The following is an 18948-nucleotide window of genomic DNA, read 5'->3' on the forward strand; positions in this document are numbered from 1 at the left end:
ACAAGATGGAAAGAGCATATGGTATCACAAAGTATTTTTGTAACACAAAATGTCTATCTAAAAATCTTAAAATAAGGCACTACACTAGACGGGTGAAACTCGAATGCTTACATGCAAGTGAATGCCTGGTACTAAACTGTAAATTAGATAAACTTGAGGTACCTACTAGAAAGGAGAATCGTGAGGAAAATCTTAGGCCCTGTGAAAACAACAGAAGTATGCAAATTAAGATCTAATAATGAAATATACAGGAGCATAGAAACATAACAGAAACCATAAGGAAAGGAGATTGCAATTGTTCGGAGATATTTACAGAATGCATGATTCCAGATTAACAAGAAGGATTTTCAAGTATGTTTGGGACAAAAAGGCAACAACTAGGTGTGTTCAAGAAAGAAAGAAAGAAAGAGAGATTTAGAAAGAAATAATATAAGAAACTATGGACAGATAGACTTTTAGAAAGAGGGTAGTAAGTATTCCAAGGAGGATTGAACAAGAAGCCTGGTGCGAAGTGGTCGGAAGACAGAAAGGAACAGCATAGTAAAAGGATGAAAGGATATTGAAAGGAAGGGAAGAGAAAAGAACAAACTATGAAGAACTGAATTGTAATTGGCGCGTGGTTCTTAACAGGCCTCATCGGGAAGAATAGTAATAATTGTTCATGCATTTCATTAGAATGTAGATGCCAGTGCTGTTCTTTGGCATGTAAAAGGAAAAAAATATATCGTCCCTGTTCTGCCAAAACGGCGAATGTGACAATGCTCTTCCTATCCATTATTTCCCTTACGACTGGTCACGCCTTCCAGCCACATATTGATATGCGGTCCATCAGAACAGTATCCGATGAGTTCATTTTCCTATGCGCGTGTGAAAAGGAAAATGAACCTTAAATATATCACACTCTAGGAGTGGGTAAATGCCATGCAAACATGCATTCCTTCAGTATGGTACAGTAAGGTTCATTTTCCTTTACACACGCACATAGGAAACTGAACTCAACGAAAATTGTTCTGATGGACTGCATATCAATATATGGCTTGAAGGCGTGACCAGTCTTAAGGGAAATAATGCATAGGAAGAGCATTGTAACATTCGCCGTTTTGGCAGAACAAGGACGAATTATGATACACGTCGTAGCGCAGTGAATATTTTTGTCACCAACCGTCACGCCCTTGTGCTAGCGTCACGTGCACATGAAGGTGAACTCTGGAATAAACTAAAATCAAAACAAGAACCTTTAATTATGTAGGACATTTCCAGTTTCCTTCCAATTGGTCTTTCAGATCTGTACAAACAATATTTAGTGCAGAGAACACTGATATTTTTACGTAGTTACTGGACTTAAATGCTATTTATTCCTCTTACCTCATATGCTTTTCGATGTCGCTGAGTTATTACAGACGACATCATGATCAGTAGCTCTACGAATTTAGTCTGTTTGAAAATTGGGATAATCACTCCACTGTACATGATACTAATTAGAATAGAATACAACATTATATTTATAAAAAATATGTTTATTTATCTTGTATCCGTGAATATTTACAACAAATGTCACAATGTCAATCGATCTAAAATATTAGGATTGTACAATATTATATAGAATTCCTAAGATATAAAACATTATTTTTCAACACGATTATCGTTCAGTTAAGGACACTTATTCCATCTATATCTAACAGGTGTCTTGGTTGTAGAAGAAACTTGTTGAAGTGTTGACGTATTCTCCCTCAATTTCCAGATAATTGTCATCAGATATGGAATGATATTCCCAAGAAGCTGTACGATTGATTCAAAAGGAACATAGCAAAATGTTTTCAAGGAAAATAGGCTCTTAACCATAAGAGTGTTGTCCTTATGAAAGACAAGGGCATATTTTCCCTAAACAAAATGCTGAAATGTTGCAGAATTACTGTTGTGTAATATTAAACTCTGTTTGACAGACGTAATCTTTCATTCAGGTTCCTTCAGAAGCTTGAAACTATCAGCCATAATTTCTCGCAGCTTAAATTTGTGAGGTAGTAGATGTCCTCAATATCATCACTCCAAGCTTTGAAGTTAAACATGAGACTGGAAATGGTGAAACCAATGTAACTGTGAAAAGGATATTTCAGAAGACTTCCGGTCTTCGATTAAACAATATGATTCTGTAAAGCTTGCCCAAATTTTAACAAGCTTTATTTAGAGAAGAATGGAAAGACAACTTGAAACAGAATAGGGAACATGCATGATCCGGGGTTTTAATTAAAAATATGCTAATCTGATACAAAATTACATGCAGAATTCAAAAATGTGATCAGAATGTACAAATAATAACTCCAAACATGATAAAAATCTACGAAAATGTCATGTCACGCAAGTACGCGATCTCATTGGCCTGACGTCATCGTACAGGTTGACTGAATTAGCAGACGAAATAACACGTAGTGTGCTGTGAGAAGCAGGATACACTTCGCGTATTTCTACTTTACGTTAGTGTCTAGTATGGTTAAATTCGAGGTCTATACATTGGATAATAATCTGAGTGGTATATTTTAGACTTAAAATGAATCCTGCGCAGACGGTGAGGCAGAAAACTTATAAATGGTGTAGAGTTCCGATGTGCAATAGCACATCGCATACCATCCCAAACAAATTGTTTATAAACGTTCCAAAGACGCTAAAACTAGGGAGAAATGGATTTTGGCGAGCTGGAGAAATGCTGGTGATATATCGGAAAAGTCTACAGTTTATTTTTTTGAAGATTTTAACGTAAGATGAATTTGTTTGAATTTTCAAATAACTTTTCCATGTCAGCTGTTCTAGTGGTAAAACTTTAAATTTTAATGTATGATGCTTTATTTAAATGCTTCAATTACATCTTGGAACATGAAAGTAATAAATGGTGCATTAAATAATGCTGATTATTAAAGTATTCTCCAAACCTAACCTATGTTTTGGGTGATCCATGTCAAGATAATAAATCAAAGGGGTTATGAACCATTTTGACAGCTCTAATTCTACCAATATATCTTGGCATGGGACAGTTATGTATGTCTTTATTGAAGAGCTTAATTGGTAAAAACAAAGGATAAAAATACCGCGCGAGTTGGCCGAGCGGTTAGGAGCGCGCAGCTGCGAGCTCGCATCCGGGAGATAGTGGGTTTTGAACCCCACTGCCGGCAGCCCTGAAGATGGTTTTCCGCGGTTTCCCCATTTTCACACCAGGCAAATGCTGAGGCTGTACCTAAGGCCACGGCCGCTTTGTTCCCATTCCTAGGCCTTTCCTGTCCCATCGTCGCCATTATGTGACGGTGTGACGTAAAGCAAACAGAAAAAAATTGAAGTCACAGCACCCAAAGACATTCCTGTATTGAGCGACTAAAATGTCACCAGGACACTTTTCTTTCCTGATATGCTCAGCTTGTTAAAAGCCAAATGTAATTAATGTTACTGGCTTCACGCCCCGCTAACTACTTCTACGATTTTCGGAGACGCCGATATGCAGGAATTTAGTCCTGCAGGAGTTATTTTTACGTGCCAGTAAATCTACCGACACGAGGCTGACGTATTTGAGCACCTTCAACTACCACCGGACTGAACCAGGATCGAACCTGCCAACTTGGGGTCAGAAGGCCAGCACCTCAACAGTCTGAACCACTCAGCCCGACTTATGAAAACTAGATGAAGTCATATTTACCTTTATCATGTTTAACTTTTTCCCTCCACAAAGATATTCAATTCTCTTTCATGGGCCCCGGTAGTGGGTAGGCCAGTTGTCCCAACCATAAATATATATTTTTTGGGGAATGAGAGATTATAGCCCTATAGTACTATGATCTTTCTTTCTTTCCTTCTTTCTTTCTTTCTTTCTTAATCAGTTTATCCTTCAGGGTTGGTTTTCTCTCGGACTCGGCGAGGGATTTCACCTCTACCACTTCAAGGGCAGTGTCCTGGAACGTGAGACTTTGAGTATGGTGATGAAACTGGTGAGGAGGGCCATTACCTCGCCCAGGAGGCCTCACCTGTTATGCTCAACAGGGGCCTTGGTGGAGGATGGGAGGATCGGAAGGGATAGACAAGGAAGAGGGAAGGAAACGGCCGTGGCCTTAGGTGCCTGGAGGAGAAGTAGGAAAATACGAAAAACCACTTCGAGGATGGCTGAGGTGGGATCTGAAACCCTTCTACTCAGTTGACCTCCCGAGGCTGAGTAGACCCCGTTCCAGCCCTCGTACTATTTGTTTTCAACTTTCATGGCAGAGCCGGGAATCGAAACCGGGCCTCCGGGAGTGGCACACATTAACCACTACACCACAGAAGCGGACTAGTACTACAATGCTACCTATATGTTTATGTTAGTGCTGAAATCCGATTTCTTACTTTACTAATGCTGAAAGCCCGAAAATGTAATGTTATTCTTTAATAGGGGAATCAGTCTAGAAGGAAATGTTGAAAGTGATGTGATATCTATCCAGGTTCAGTTGTTATCCTAATACTATGGGTTACAGTACATTGCACGTATATAAAAGATGCCACTTACAAACTTGTTTTTTATCCGCGAAATTCTGCGGCCACAAAAGTCACTATTTTTCAAGAATGACGACATCTACACATGATAGATTGTCTGATTGTGCTGTTTTGAACCTTCTTTCTGTCATTTTGAAGTTATTCGCGATCATGAATAATAAACAATCGGCTTTTAGCAACGGCTGATGCATAACGGCTGGTTGAGCTCCATGCGGTACTGGATCGTGACGTCACAGCGCGCCGCTTACGTCAGAGGCCGTTTCACTCGCCTTGCGGAAAGGCACTATTAAATATTTTTTTAATGGTAGAAAACAAGGCGACATACCACAATGTAATACGTTTACATACTATTTCATTGGTGTACTTTTCAAAAAACATATTTTTGAAAATGATGCATGTTCCCAATTGGGAGAAGATCAATTTGGCTTCAGAAGAAATGTACGAACACGTGAAGCAATCCTGACTTTCCGTCTGATCTTACAGGACCGAATTAAGAAGGACAAGCCCACGTACATGGCGTTCGTAGATCTGTTTCTTGGACCAAGCTATTTCAGATTCTGAAGGTGATTGGGATCAGATACCGAGAACGAAGAATTATCTACGTTCTGTATAAAAATCAATCTGCAGTGGTAAGAATAGAAAGCTTTGAAAAAGAAGCAGCAATCCAGAAAGGAGTAAAGCTAGGCTGCTGTTCGTCGCCCCTTATTTTCAATGTTTATATACAACAGGCAGTAATGGAAATCAAAGACGAATTTGGAAAGGGAATCACAAACCAAGGAGAGGAATCAAAACTCTGAGATTTGCCGATGATATTGTTATTTTATCTGAGACTGCAGAAGATCTAGATAACGTGCTGAATAGTATGGACAGAGTATTGGATACAATGTACAAAATGAAAACAAATAAGTCCAAAACTAAAGTAATGGAGTGCAGTCGAACGAAGTTAGGTGATGCAGGTAATCTAGATTAGGAAATGAAGTCTTAAATGAAGTAGATGAATATTGTTACTTTGGTAGTAAAATAACTTACGATTGCAGAAGTAAGAAGGACATAAATATAGGCTAGCACATACAAGGGAGGCTTTTCTTACGAAATTTGCTCACCTCCAACATTGATACTGGAATTAGGAAGATATTTTTGAAGACTTTCGTCTGGAGCGGAAGCGAAACATGACGATAACTAGCTCAGAAAGAAAGAGCGTTTGAAATGTGGTGTTACAGAAGAATACTGAAGGTGACATGGATAGATCGAATCACGAATAAAGAGAAACTGAATCCAATTGGTGAGATGAGATCGATTTGCCTAAATTTGATGAGAAGAATAGATAGAATGATAGGAGACATCTTAAGACTCCCAAGACTTGTTCAGTAGGTTTTTGAAGGAAGTGTAGGTGGTAAGAACGGTAGGGGCAGACCAAGGTATGAATATGACAAGCAGATTAGAGCAGATGTAAGGTGCAGAAGTTATGTAGAAATGAAAAGGTTAGCACAGGATAGGGTGGAATGGAGAGTTGCATCAAGCCATTCTGTGGACTGATGACTCATAAAACAACAGAGTTTTCCCGGCCGTTGGCCATGATCTTTAAAGCGTTTGGTGTGACACGATGGTTGGCCGGTTTGAATCTCGTTAATGGAAACATAAATACCATCAGAATGTTAACCGGCGGAGTAGGACAGGTGGTGACATACAATTTCTCATCACTAGACTGCGTGTCAAAAGCCTGGATTGAGTTCCAAACGTCTCCACCGAGATCAATGGGGTGAGAGCATTTGACGATGTTAATGGAGATTCGCCCGTTGGATGGGGACTTCAAGCCTTGAGCATTGGTCTTGTTGGGTGGCAGTAGTCCACGTGCGCATACCAGGTTTCACCATCTCTCTACCTTCAGAAGCCCCGGTCGCCTCAGACAGAAAGGGGTGCAAGAGACGAGTCGAACATGTCCTCGGACACCCCCGTGCTAAGTTGCAGAGTTAACGCTCCCTCATGTTTTATTGGGCGTTCATAGCTAACAGCCTACGGAATCCAGAATGGTCGTTGATTACGATTGAGGGACATGAAAGTCAAAAGGCATCATCATTTTGCTTCACACCAAGCCGGCCGTCGTTCGAATTCCTGCCCATATTATGTAGGAATTTAAAAATGAAATAGCACGTGCCTCTGTCTCGGTGATTACATAAAACCAGGGGCCACAAGCCTATGTTCACGATATCAATTGTCACGTAATATTATGAGGCTGCTTGAATGGAATTAAATTCGAAAATATTGACATTGTTGCAAAATATCATCAAGCAGTTGACAATGATCTTCCTTGACCAAGTCACGTACGAACATTGGTTTCCCTGTTCATGGCAATCGGCACCTTTGCAGATTTGCAAATATATATATATATTCCGCATCCAAAATTCCTAAAGATTTTCCATACATACCTGGGGAGATATAGATTTTGCTGTGCAATGTGTATTCTGGCATAGATATAACATGTTTATTATTTTCACTTATCTGAATCACGTAGATTTTATCCCCACTTAGAAGTGGGTTGGGCCAAAATTAATTTAATTATTATTATTTAATTTTTATTTTTCAGATATGTGAGCGGATCACAAACCGCTATTTGTCCCGTGGAAGTTTATTCAGACATGTGTGTATTCCCAACAACAGATGGCTCTAGTAGTACAGAGAGCGCCGTGCGAGAACCGGTGACCTGTCAGAATGCGGACCGACGTGGCAAGTGCCGTCATGGAGTTAGAGAGGGCAAGATTCTGACCCTTGATTAGTCATTTTTTTCCTAGTGGCTTTACATCGCACCGACACAGATAGGTCTTATGGCGACGATGGAACAGGAAAGGGCTAGGAGTGGGAAGGAAGCGGCCGAGGCCTTAATTAAGGTACAGCCCCACCATTTGCCTGGTGTGAAAACGGGAAACCACGGAAAACCATTTTCAGGGCTGCCGACAATGGGGTTCGAACCTACTATCTCGCGAAAACCGGATACTGGCCGCACTTAAGCGACTGCAGCTATCGAGCTCGGTGTTGATTAGTCTAATACATTTGTTGTGGATGTCTGATATGGAGAAACGGATCTGTTTTTTCACAGTATTTCATTCTAGAAAGCACTTCCTCACACAAGTACATACTGTAGTACCAAACATAGTAAATGCTTCGGTAGCCACTTTGTGTAAGCGCGAAAACCTTTCTGCAGAAAAGTCTCAGTAGACGTCGATAAGATTTTCGCACAATAGACGATATTTTTCTCTGATTCGCCGGTCACTTTGTAGATTACGGACCTTGCATTTTGTCGGCGCTTAGGGTGGGGCTCTGACTGCGGTAAGGATGGCAATGACGTAGCCGTAGAAGCAAACGTACACCAAGATGGAAATGGGAAACGTGAGAGGCATGTTGCCCGTTATCTACCACTTGTGTAGGCCTGTTTAGGGCGATGATGAACCATTAGGAAAAATTGACCCCAGCACGAAATGAGGACAGTATGTTTAGGACTACATTTCGACTACCTAGGTATCAGTCGTTCAAGCAAATCTCTCTATAGCTTATTGGACAGCCGACTGAGCGACTAGAAGAATCGTTAAACTGGAGGAGCTGCGTCAAATTCCTAATGTTTTATGGGATCTACTTTTAGTATTTTCAGTCCGAGAGGTTTTACTTGACCCTTTAATCACTCTGTCTGTAGATTCCTATTACTACCGCCCCAACAGTGGTTTGTACTCGGCAAAATGTACATTACCCGGAAATTTTGTAAAGATTTACATGTGGCGGAAGAGGTTTAATGAGTAGATAGGTCCACTATATGGTATAGTGGGCAGACATAGTTACTCTTCAAACCATCCTCCTCACATAGTTTTCTACCTTCCTGTTCAAAAACAAGGAGATTATGAAGATGGGATGTAACACTGGCATCGCGTATTGCTTTCTTTTCCTTTCTCCACAAGTGTCCACATAGTAGACATTTCACGAAATCACTGTGATAATCCATTTGATTTTTTCCATGCGTGCTAACACCAGAAGGTGATATTGCGTTTTGAAACAACTCCGTGGAACTGTTTTAGTAAGCTATATCCGTTCTGCACTGCGTGTATGATCCTACGTCAGAACATTCCCAGCATGCTGCAAGAGGCAGGTTGCTTGCTGCTGACTCCAGAAGGTCCTGCAGCGCAAAACTGGAAATTTGCGACGGTGTCATGGCCGCCGTGATATCCACTGCCTACAGCGACAGATTCTCTGAAACAGGACGAGGCACAAAGTTAGGAAAACATTGATAATTAGACAGTACTTAGCACAGAACTAGTGTTTACTGAGTGACATGACAAAACCCGGGATGGTAACACTGAAAGAAAGAGTAAGTCTGTCGACTCCACGATTATTATTAGCTTTGTTCGTGCAACAAATCTGAGATAGTGTGATTTGTACAACAGCGCATGCGCAGATTAGGAACAGATGGAAACGGTTTCCGATTCTCTCCTGAGCGAACGGTCCCGTACTAGTAAATATTCCCGTTAGATGCCAGCACCACTCCCAATTAACTTCTGTTGGATTTGATTGATTGATTGATTGATTGATTGATTGATTGATTGATTGATTGATTGATTGATTGATTGATTGATTGATTGATTGATTGATTGATTGATTGATTGATTGATTGATGTTGTGTTCTAATGAACGTTATATTTTATCATAAATATTGCAAGGTACGAATAAAACAACTCACTTTGAAGTCTATATTATGTCATTTCTACGGATTTGTACAGGATAGTATGCTCAGTGACAATAATACGATGCAAGGATGAATGAATATTTATTATAATACAATACAATTATTTTAATTCTTTGGCCTAGCTCCATTCAGATTAATATCATCAAATAAATCTAGGTCGTCGTCATTAGTTGAAGATTCACTGGAGTCATCCGTAAAACTAATGTCTGACATGTGAAAATATTCAATTTTATATCGTTAACGATCTGTGATATTCGTGATTAGTTACCACCCTATCAGTAAGCATAGACTAATAGCTCATTAAAATGTATCTATCATAATTTATCTACAATACCTAGACTTACTTACATCGACACTTCACATGTTTTATCGTAATAATGTTTTTAATTAAGGATACGTACTAGATGCAAATTAACCATTCATGTATATTCATCACATACGTAGAATGCGCGATTGCTATATTTAATTAAGAATGTATTTAACTCCGTCAAGGATTGTTATTTTCAAGAAAAACACGGAACAAATTTATTTGTAATGATCTGTGCTTTGTGAACTACGTGTGACAGGGGTTGATGCGCATGCCTTATTTAGAAATCCGAAAACAATCACTAAATTCTGTTGCCTGTTCTCAAACTGTACGAAACTGCAATCTACGCCTGCAAGAACAGCAGACTAGGAGTCAGAATACCACATTCTCGCTGCACGAACGCTTCAAATACAGCGAAGTGCTTGTCCGCATTCGCCTGACAGTTCGGGATAAGTTCGTATTGCTGTACGAACAAAGCTATTATTATTATTATTATTATTATTATTATTATTATTATTATTATTATTTATATATTTATTTATTTATTTATTAACAAATACATTGGAATGATTGCTTACGGTAGTATAACAACGAATATATTTAAATCAATACAATACAATAATATTATCTTCTAAAAATTATATCGAAACAAGATATTTCGGTATAGTGAACGGAAAAAATAATAAAAATAACGAATGCGGGGCTGAGTAACTCAGATGATAGAGCGCTGGCCTTCTGAGCTCAGGTTATCGGGTTCGATCCCAGCTGAAATCCCTCTCCATGCGATTTTCACATCTCTGGGGACCTGAAGAAAGCCATTCGTTGACAGTGGTTTGGATCGGACGAAATGTTCTTCTAATTTATTCTTCGTGGCAAGTGACATATTTTATTATACAGGGCTGTAGTTCCAATATTTTTAGAGGGTTCTTACTCTAAAGTTAGGCCTTGACTAATCCCGACTTTCAGATCGCCACAGTCCCTAAAATTAGTCATTGGCGCTTCATATACAAACAATTTTCCACAATATGATGGCTTACTCTACTTGGTAACACTGTTTTCGTCTTCAGATTTTTTTCTTCTGATTCAGACCAACAAACCATTTTTCTTGCTGCTTTCGTGTGGTTTGTTTCCAGTCACAAAGACACTGTTACTAAACGCTAAGACTCTAGCCTAGAGGACAGTGTGGCAAATTCATGAAAAATTGTCATTATTATTTAGTTCGTTGAACCGTGTTGTTCTTTACTGTACATTCCGTACAGTTCGCCGACGTTTCGAATACACTGCACTATTCTTTGTCGACGCGACAGACATACCCCTACTCGATTCGAGGTAAACAGTCTACCAGGCAGCAGTCACACTACGAGGGTGGTTCCTAAACTTGGCCTCATATCCTACCGTTTCGGGCTGACGTAAGCCCGTTGGCTGTCTCGTGAGTATTCTGGAACGTTATGTGTCAGAGCCAGGTAGTGGGTCTTGCCCACGCTGTTATGTTTAGGTTTGTCCTGCGTGTTTATGTTGTGGTCTGTATATCTTAACCTATGTATGATAGGCATCCAAGAATTGCTAATTTTATATCCTTCTTCTAAATTCATAATGTTCCGGTGTTTCTTGGATTCGATAGCCTCACGGATCTTGCTAGGATTTTGGTCTTGTCAAATTATATTCCGAGTCTTGTTTCATAGGAATGTTTGACTACAGCTGAAATATCTCTGTACTTCCAGTGTTAAGCTAGTAGTAAGTTCAACTTACAGTATTGTAAGTTGTAGTATTAATTACTGGAAATTCTTAAGTTGTGTGCGAATATGTATATAATGACGCTGGATTTTGAAAGTTAACCTTGTAGTATTTCTGGTCATTTTATTTCTATGGAATTGCTTCTTGTACTATTGTTGTTGTTGTTGTTGTAGGGTAATTATGGTTTAACTTCACTTTATTATCACTTGTAATGTTAAGCTAGTAGTAAGGTCAGCCTATAGTATTGTAAGCTGTAGTGTTAAGCACTGGAAATACTTAAGTTGTGTGTGAATTTGTATATGACGATGCTAGATTTACAATGTTAATCTAGTAGTAATATTCTTATAATATTTTCTTTCCAAGGATTTACTTCTTGTACTCTTGTTGTTTGTTCGTTCGTTCGTTCGTTTGTTTGTTTGTTTGTTTGTTTGTTTGTTTGTTTGTTTGTTGTTGTTGTTGTTGTTGGGTAATTACGTTAACTTTACTTTAAGTGACCTTTGCCACGGGGATATTTCCCATTTGCGATGTATTTGTTAATAATAATAATAACTACTAAAATAATAGTAATAATAATATGTTAGGTAATATTCCTGCATTCATCTTAATTTAAAAGCGGAAGCCACTGAAAGGATCTGAAAGTGTGCCGTGCTAGGGGGTAGGTCCATATAGTCACGGTACTCTTTCGGCATTCAACTTGATTTAAATGCGGGGCCAAGGAAGATCACATTTAGAATGGTTCTGAGGGAGATATTAATCCACTTCTCTTCCCAGTTGTGTTCCCTAGACTGATTTTAGTCTGTTCCAGATCCCAAAATCAGTCTTTAAAATGTAACGGAGCGGAGAATCGAATTTCATTCTAATGGATGGAAAGTTACACTTCCTTACTAATCCATATACCGGTATTCCAGTGGTAGGTATATTAAAGAAAGGAAGTTATTTGCCATACCTCATACAGTTTATTTACAAATGGTAAGAATTGTTTTCTCCATATAAAACTTTTAAGGTCGACTCTCACTTATCGATAGCGACAGAAACAGAATGTTCATTATTGCGTATTTACATCCGGCGCATCCAATCAGCGGGAACAGAAGAGAAGCGAATGAACTTCGTACGCTAGAATATTTTTTCCGCGGTAGGAGTGGAACTTTTGTTTCGAATGTAATTGTTTTATCTTGTGAATAATCGAGGATTCATATGGTTATGATACTCCGCAACGTTTCCTGGGTAACCTTGATGCCAGCAGACAGTAAAAAAGTTACTGTATAGACTACTTAAGAAAAGTGTAAAATAAATAACATATGTTTCCTTACCTTAAACAAAATGCTAGTCTCATTGCATATACAGGAGGACGCAGTCGAATGAATTATTTCGTCAAATATACTTCCACCGAGTGAAATAATTGCTGACATTTTGGGATACTCATGATACAAAAAAATGAATGAATTTGTCTTCGCCTCTCAAAAGGAAGCCACTAGTGATATTTTTTCTAGGTTAAACAAATATCATGAGTGCAGAATGTTCGCTTATTATTATTTTTTAGCCGGCCTGAGTGGCTCAGACAGTTGAGGCGCTGGCCGTCTGATCCCAACTTGGCAGGTTCGATCCTGGCTCAGTGCCAGTGGTATTTGAAGATGCTCAAATACACCAGCCTCGAGTCGATAGATTTATTGGCACGTTAAAGACATCCTGCGGGACTAAATTACGACACTTCGGCGTCTCCGGAAACAGTGAACAAGGTAATTAGAGGAAAGTAAGGAGATTATTATTATTATTATTATTATTATTATTATTATTATTATTATTATTATTATTATTATTATTATTATTATTATTATTATTATTATTATTATTATTTCTTCCAAATGAACAGCGCTTCCAATAAGTGGGAGTCGGCCTTAAGGCGTTAATATGTATCAACAATAATAATCCTCCTCCATACCCGTAATTATTGTCGAGGAATCCATGAGCACCTGGATGATTCCAAGACGTTTCATGGCTCATCCTAGTTCCCCAAGTTGCCACGGTAGCGTCACAGTTCTGCTGGTACTCCGCACTGGAGCCGCTAGGTGGTGCTGAAGCTGCGGGCAGCATGCTGTTGATGGCCTGGTCCACGGCGAGACTGCAGGCCGCCTGGTGATACTGCTGGTGTTGGGTGGGGAAGGCGGCTCTTCCCCAGTTCCCGGAGCCCGCTGAAACATACCCTCCTCTTGAAAATAGACAAGTCTCTTTTTATAATTTATCGTATCAGGAAGCTAATAACACAATAAATAGATAAATACTACATGACAAGCTGGAAAAGAAGTGTCTTACATTAACCAAATTCACTGTCTATTATTTATCACAGATTCACTCAGCGACTTCTGACTTGAAACCCGTACGTCCCATTTGAATTTGTCAGTATCAGTTCTTAAACGATTAAGACTCGATACACCCCAAACCTCACTGTGTACATCCGAAAATGTCCATATCGACGCGTTTCGATTCAGCCTGAACGATTTCAGTTTTTATAGGATAAATTTTGTTTCATCTAGAGGTCCTTCCGAAGCCTCTCGGATGATAATAATAACAATGCCCCTCAAAATATCACAATTAACAATAACATAATATCTCGGACAGATTGCTTTAAATACCTGGGAGACCGGGCGAGCTGCCCATGTGGCTAGAGACGCTCGGCTGTGAGCTTGCATCCGGGAGATAGTGGGCTCGAATCCTACAGTCGGCAGCCCTGAAGAAAACCTGTTTCAGGGCTGCCGACAGTGTGATTCGAACCCACTATCTTCCTGATGCAAGCTCACAGCTGCTGGCCTCTAACCGCACGGACAACTCGCCCGGCCCATTGCTTCCTGCTCACTTCTCACTGCACCATCGTCACTGGAACACCATGTGCATCAAGAGCAGACGTCAATAAATTATGAAGAAACAAAGAAGACGAGCACAAAATGAATATCGTTGTTTAAGAGATCTCAAGGAAACAATAAGTGAACGTTTCAATTTCACAATGAGATATCATCCACAACCCAGGATAATGCGTTCAGTACCTACATCGCATGATAACTGCACATTTCCTTACATTTCCTATTTGAAATATTCCGGTGAAATTCTCAAAACGCTAGTTTGGCTACGTAACTAGCTCGATTCGACCACCGTGCGGTGGCTCAGGAAAACATTTTGGAGGAGCTGTTTCACTGAATACGCCAAATAACACTGCGTGTGCGTAAAGGTATTAACCTACATATCCACATAAAAATTATTAAACCGGGCGAGTTGGCCATGCGCGTAGAGGCGCGCGGCTGTGAGCTTGCATCCGGGAAATAGTAGGTTCGAATCCCACTATCGGCAGCCCTGAAGATGGTTTTCCGTGGTTTCCCATTTTCACACCAGGCAAATGCTGGGGCTGTACCTTAATTAAGGCCACGGCCGCTTCCTTCCTCAACTCCCAGGCCTTTCCTGTCCCATCGTCGCCATAAGACCTATCTGTGTCGGCGCGACGTAAAGCCACTAGCAAAAAAAAAAAAATAAGTTCTTTGAAAATTCTTACGTTCGTAAGTATTCCTCAACAAATTCGGTTTACAGTCAGCGACGTTTTCGGGCCGGGGTTCCCTGTCTCAAATGCTGTGGCGATGGGCTCTCAGGAGCATATGAGCACGTGAACACCCAGTTTTAATACGTTTTAATACGTCTTTACGCATTCATGGATAATTAAAAACTTTCTTTCGACCTGATTTCGACAATCGATCGAAAGTATTCGATTTATATCGAAGCTCCGTTCCACCGACAGTTGTTCGTTTTGACTGACAGTGCAGCGAGCACACTGGGTAATACGCTATTGAGCTGAAGACTATACGCATGCGCAAAGCAGATGACGTCATGGTTTATGCACTGGTATTCCCTTTAACGAGGAGCACGGTAAGGTACGTGCCTTGCCGTCTAGAGCCACCTTCAAATCAGTGGCAGTATTACAGTTGACCACAAGGGTCCGCCACCTTCCCTGTTGCGGTTCAGCCTCCCAGGAGCTACTATTGCATTACATTACTTGCAGATTTCCCTAGTAATTGTGAATAGGCATTTTCTAGCTCGTTGTAAACAGGTGTTCGTAATCGCGGTAAGAAGTTTGCTTTACCTTGTGACTGGAAAATCTTTTCAAGTGAAATTTATTTGAATGTTGTGTTTTGCTTCTCGGTTTGTATGGTTTGTAACCATGCTATTCTTTGTGTAAGAGGAAATTAATTCAGTCACGTAATTTTAACCAGCGAAATATTAACCACCTATCAGGATAAATTAGAAATTAAAAGGCTTGGACCGGACAGACCAGATTTGATTATCGAAAATGTTACAAAACTGACAAACGCGAGTATAGGCGTAAGTTTAAGAGAGAAAGAAATAAGTGTATAGAATTCACCTGGATGCACAGACCTTGCTCATTTGAGTACAAAGAAAATAAACATGAAAATTCTCATGCACACAAAAACGCAAGTATTGAATTCCCTATGCTAGTGTTGTCTATAATTTCCAAGACTAGAATAATTAACGTGTGATAAAGAAGAACCCTGATTAACCTAGATAATGTAGAGACTATTGGGGTCAATTCGGAAACAATCATTTTAAAAAATCGACCGGTAAATGCGGTACACATTATTTCTACGCTTCTCGTTATACCCAGCTGAACTCCGTGCTATTTAAAAATCAAGAATAGTGCTCGCATCCTTCAATGTTCGCGTGCAGTAAAGTTATTACGAATTTTACTTTTGTTCTACGCTAACACAGCCGGCCCCGTGCTGTAGGAGTAGTGCGCCTGCCCCTTACCCGGATGCCCCGGGTTCGATTCCCGGCCAGGTCAGGGATATTTACCTGGATTTGAGGGCTGGTTCGAGGTCTACTCAGCCTACGTGATTACACTTGAGGAGCTATCTGACGGTGAGATGACTGCCCCGGTCTAGAAAGCCAAGAATAACGGTCGAGAGGATTCGTCGTGCTGACCACACGACACCTCATAATCTGCAAGCCACCGGGCTGACCAGCGGTCGCTTGGTAGGCCACGGGGTTTGGTTTTGTTCTATGCTAACACGCAGGTGAACTCGTGCTGTTTAAAATCCAAGAATAGTGCTCGCATCCTTCAATATTCGCAGTGTAGTAAAGTTATTATGAATTTTATTTTTGTTCTGCGCTCACTAATTAGTCTAGGATAAATTTTATACTACCACATTATTTGTGAAAAAGGAACCGTACAAGAAATGTTTAGTGAAGTTATTTATGTACCTATATTACTTTTTTGCTGATTTGAGACATGAACAAAAATGTTGTTGTGAACCCCCTAAAAATTTTGTCACGAGCCGCCACTGCTCAAATGGTGTTATGTTTATTTTATGTCACCCTCGTCGCTTTTTCCTAGTTGTTTAACATCGCACGAACACATCAAAGGTTGTTCGGCGACGGAAAGGTGGGAAAGGGCTAGGATTGGAGAGAAAGCGATCGTGGCCTCAATTAAGGAAGAGTCCCAGCATTTGCCTTTTATGAAAATAGGAAACCACGGACAACCATTTCCAGGACTGCCTTCCTGTGCATGGCGAGGCTCAGACTACGAAGCCTGCTATTATGCCAAACCATATAATTATACACCTGTATAAACGTCATATATTGAGCAATATAACTACTTAAAATTAAAAGTAAATTGATATAAATTAAAGTACACGTAAAATGTAATTTAACTGAATTTTAAATGTCGTAAACAATAATAAAAAGTTATTTAAAATGATTAAAAACTAAATCTTGACGTTTTAAGCTATAATGTTACTAACCTTACATTTACATAATATCGGTATTTATTTAATGATCTTAGCGTCACTAATTGCAATGTTGACACGACTTCCTACACTTTCTTCTGAATAGCCTCAGGTTACTTATGTCTCTAATTTCAACCGGACCGAATGAGTTGGCTCTGCGGTTAGGGGCGCATTCGGAAGAGAGTAGGTTCGAAACCCACAGTCGGAAGTCCTGAAGATGGTGGCCACTTCTTCCCATTAATACGCCTTTCCTATCACATCATCGTCATAAAACCTATCTCTGTCGGTGCGACATAAAGAAAATTGTACATTAAAAACATCAGCCGCGATAGAATTCCAGGAACGTATCGCCTCCGGTACAATAAGTACTGCTGTGGACAGCAGGGACCTTGACGGTATTCTAAGGTAATCTGGTCTACCTGTTGGCAGTATTTTGTGCAGAAGAAAAATAACACGGTACTTACTTCTATCACGTAATCTTAACCAGGACAGCTGTTGGAGGAATGGAACATTTTGAATGAATCGAATGCAAGCATGATGCGCCCGCTGAAGTTTACAACCAAGTGAACAGCTTATGTTATTGTAGACTACATCACCATAAACAAATATTTGTAGTATTAGTCCCTGAACGAGCAGTTTCCTGGTATTGATACCTATGTAGACCCTCATCTTGTATAGTGAGTGTAATGAACAAAATGCACGTTGACAATTTTTTATTACGTGCTTTGACTAACTAAAATATTTATCATAAATTATCCCAAGGTTCATAACGGAGTCTTTCAGTGTTATAGGTGTTTCATCGATCTAGACAACCGGTATATTGATGCTTTCTAATCTGGCATGCGCTTAGTTAGATTGGCAGTCATACAAATTTTATTGAAAAATGGAAGGGTATGTATAGGTATTTTAAGGCAGAAACAGGTTCCAAGAAGGACATTCCAGGAATAATTAATGAAAAAGGGGAGTGTGTATGTGAGGACCTTCAAAAGGCAGAAGTATTCAGTCAGCAGTATGTAAAGATTGTTGGTTTCAAGGATAATGTCGAGATAGAGGAGGAGACTAAGGCCAAAAAAGTAATAACATTTACATATGATAACAATGACATTTACAATAAGATACAAAAGTTGAAAACTAGAAAAGCGGCTGGAATTGATCAGATTTCTGGGGATATACTAAAGACAATGGGTTGGGATATAGTACCATATCTGAAGTACTTATTTGATTATTATTTGGTCGGAGAAGCTATACCAGATGAATGGAGAGTTGCCATAGTAGCCCCTGTGTATAAAGGAAAGGGTGATAGACATAAAGCTCAAAATTACAGGCCAGTAAGTTTGACATGCATTGTATGTAAGCTTTGGGAAGGCATTATTTCTGATTATATTAGACATGTTTGTGAAATTAATAACTGGTTCGATAAAAGGCAATTCGGTTTTAGGAAAGATTCTTCCACTGAAGCTCAACTTGTAGGATTCCAGCAAGATATAGCAGATATCTTGGATTCTGGAGGTCAATGGACTGTATCGCGATTGACCTATCTAAAGCATTTGATAGGGTGGATCATGGGAGACTACTGGCAAAAATAAGTGCAATTGGACTAGACAAAAGAGTTACTGAATGGGTTGCTATATTTCTAGACAATAGAACTCAGAGAGTTAGAGTAGGTGAAGCTTTGTCTGACTCTGTAATAGTTGAGAGGGGAGTTCCTCAGTGCAGTGTTATCGGATCTTTATATTCTTATATATATAAAGGTCCATATGAGTAAAGGAGTGGAATCGGAGGTAAGGCTTTTTGCGGATGATGTTATTCTCTATAGAGTGATAAATGTTACAAGATTGCGAGCAACTGCAATGTGACGTCGAAAATGTTGTGAGATGGACAGCAGGCAATGGTAT

General features: G+C 39.7%; 1 protein-coding gene across 1 annotated transcript in view; it reads right to left on the reverse strand.

Annotated features, from left to right (window-relative positions):
* Positions 1–8606: 8606 nt before the first annotated feature.
* Positions 8607–18948, reverse strand: part of LOC136864461 (protein gooseberry-neuro-like) — a 328753-nt gene continuing 318411 nt past the window's right edge. The window contains exons 7-8 of the mRNA XM_068226801.1: positions 13213–13462; positions 8607–8739 (exon numbers count right to left, since the gene is read on the reverse strand). Coding sequence (XP_068082902.1) covers positions 8607–8739; positions 13213–13462 — 383 coding nt within the window. The remainder of the gene's footprint in view (positions 8740–13212; positions 13463–18948) is intronic.

Source organism: Anabrus simplex, chromosome 1 (assembly GCF_040414725.1).
Source record: "Anabrus simplex isolate iqAnaSimp1 chromosome 1, ASM4041472v1, whole genome shotgun sequence".
Classification (NCBI taxonomy): Eukaryota; Metazoa; Arthropoda; class Insecta; order Orthoptera; family Tettigoniidae; genus Anabrus; species Anabrus simplex.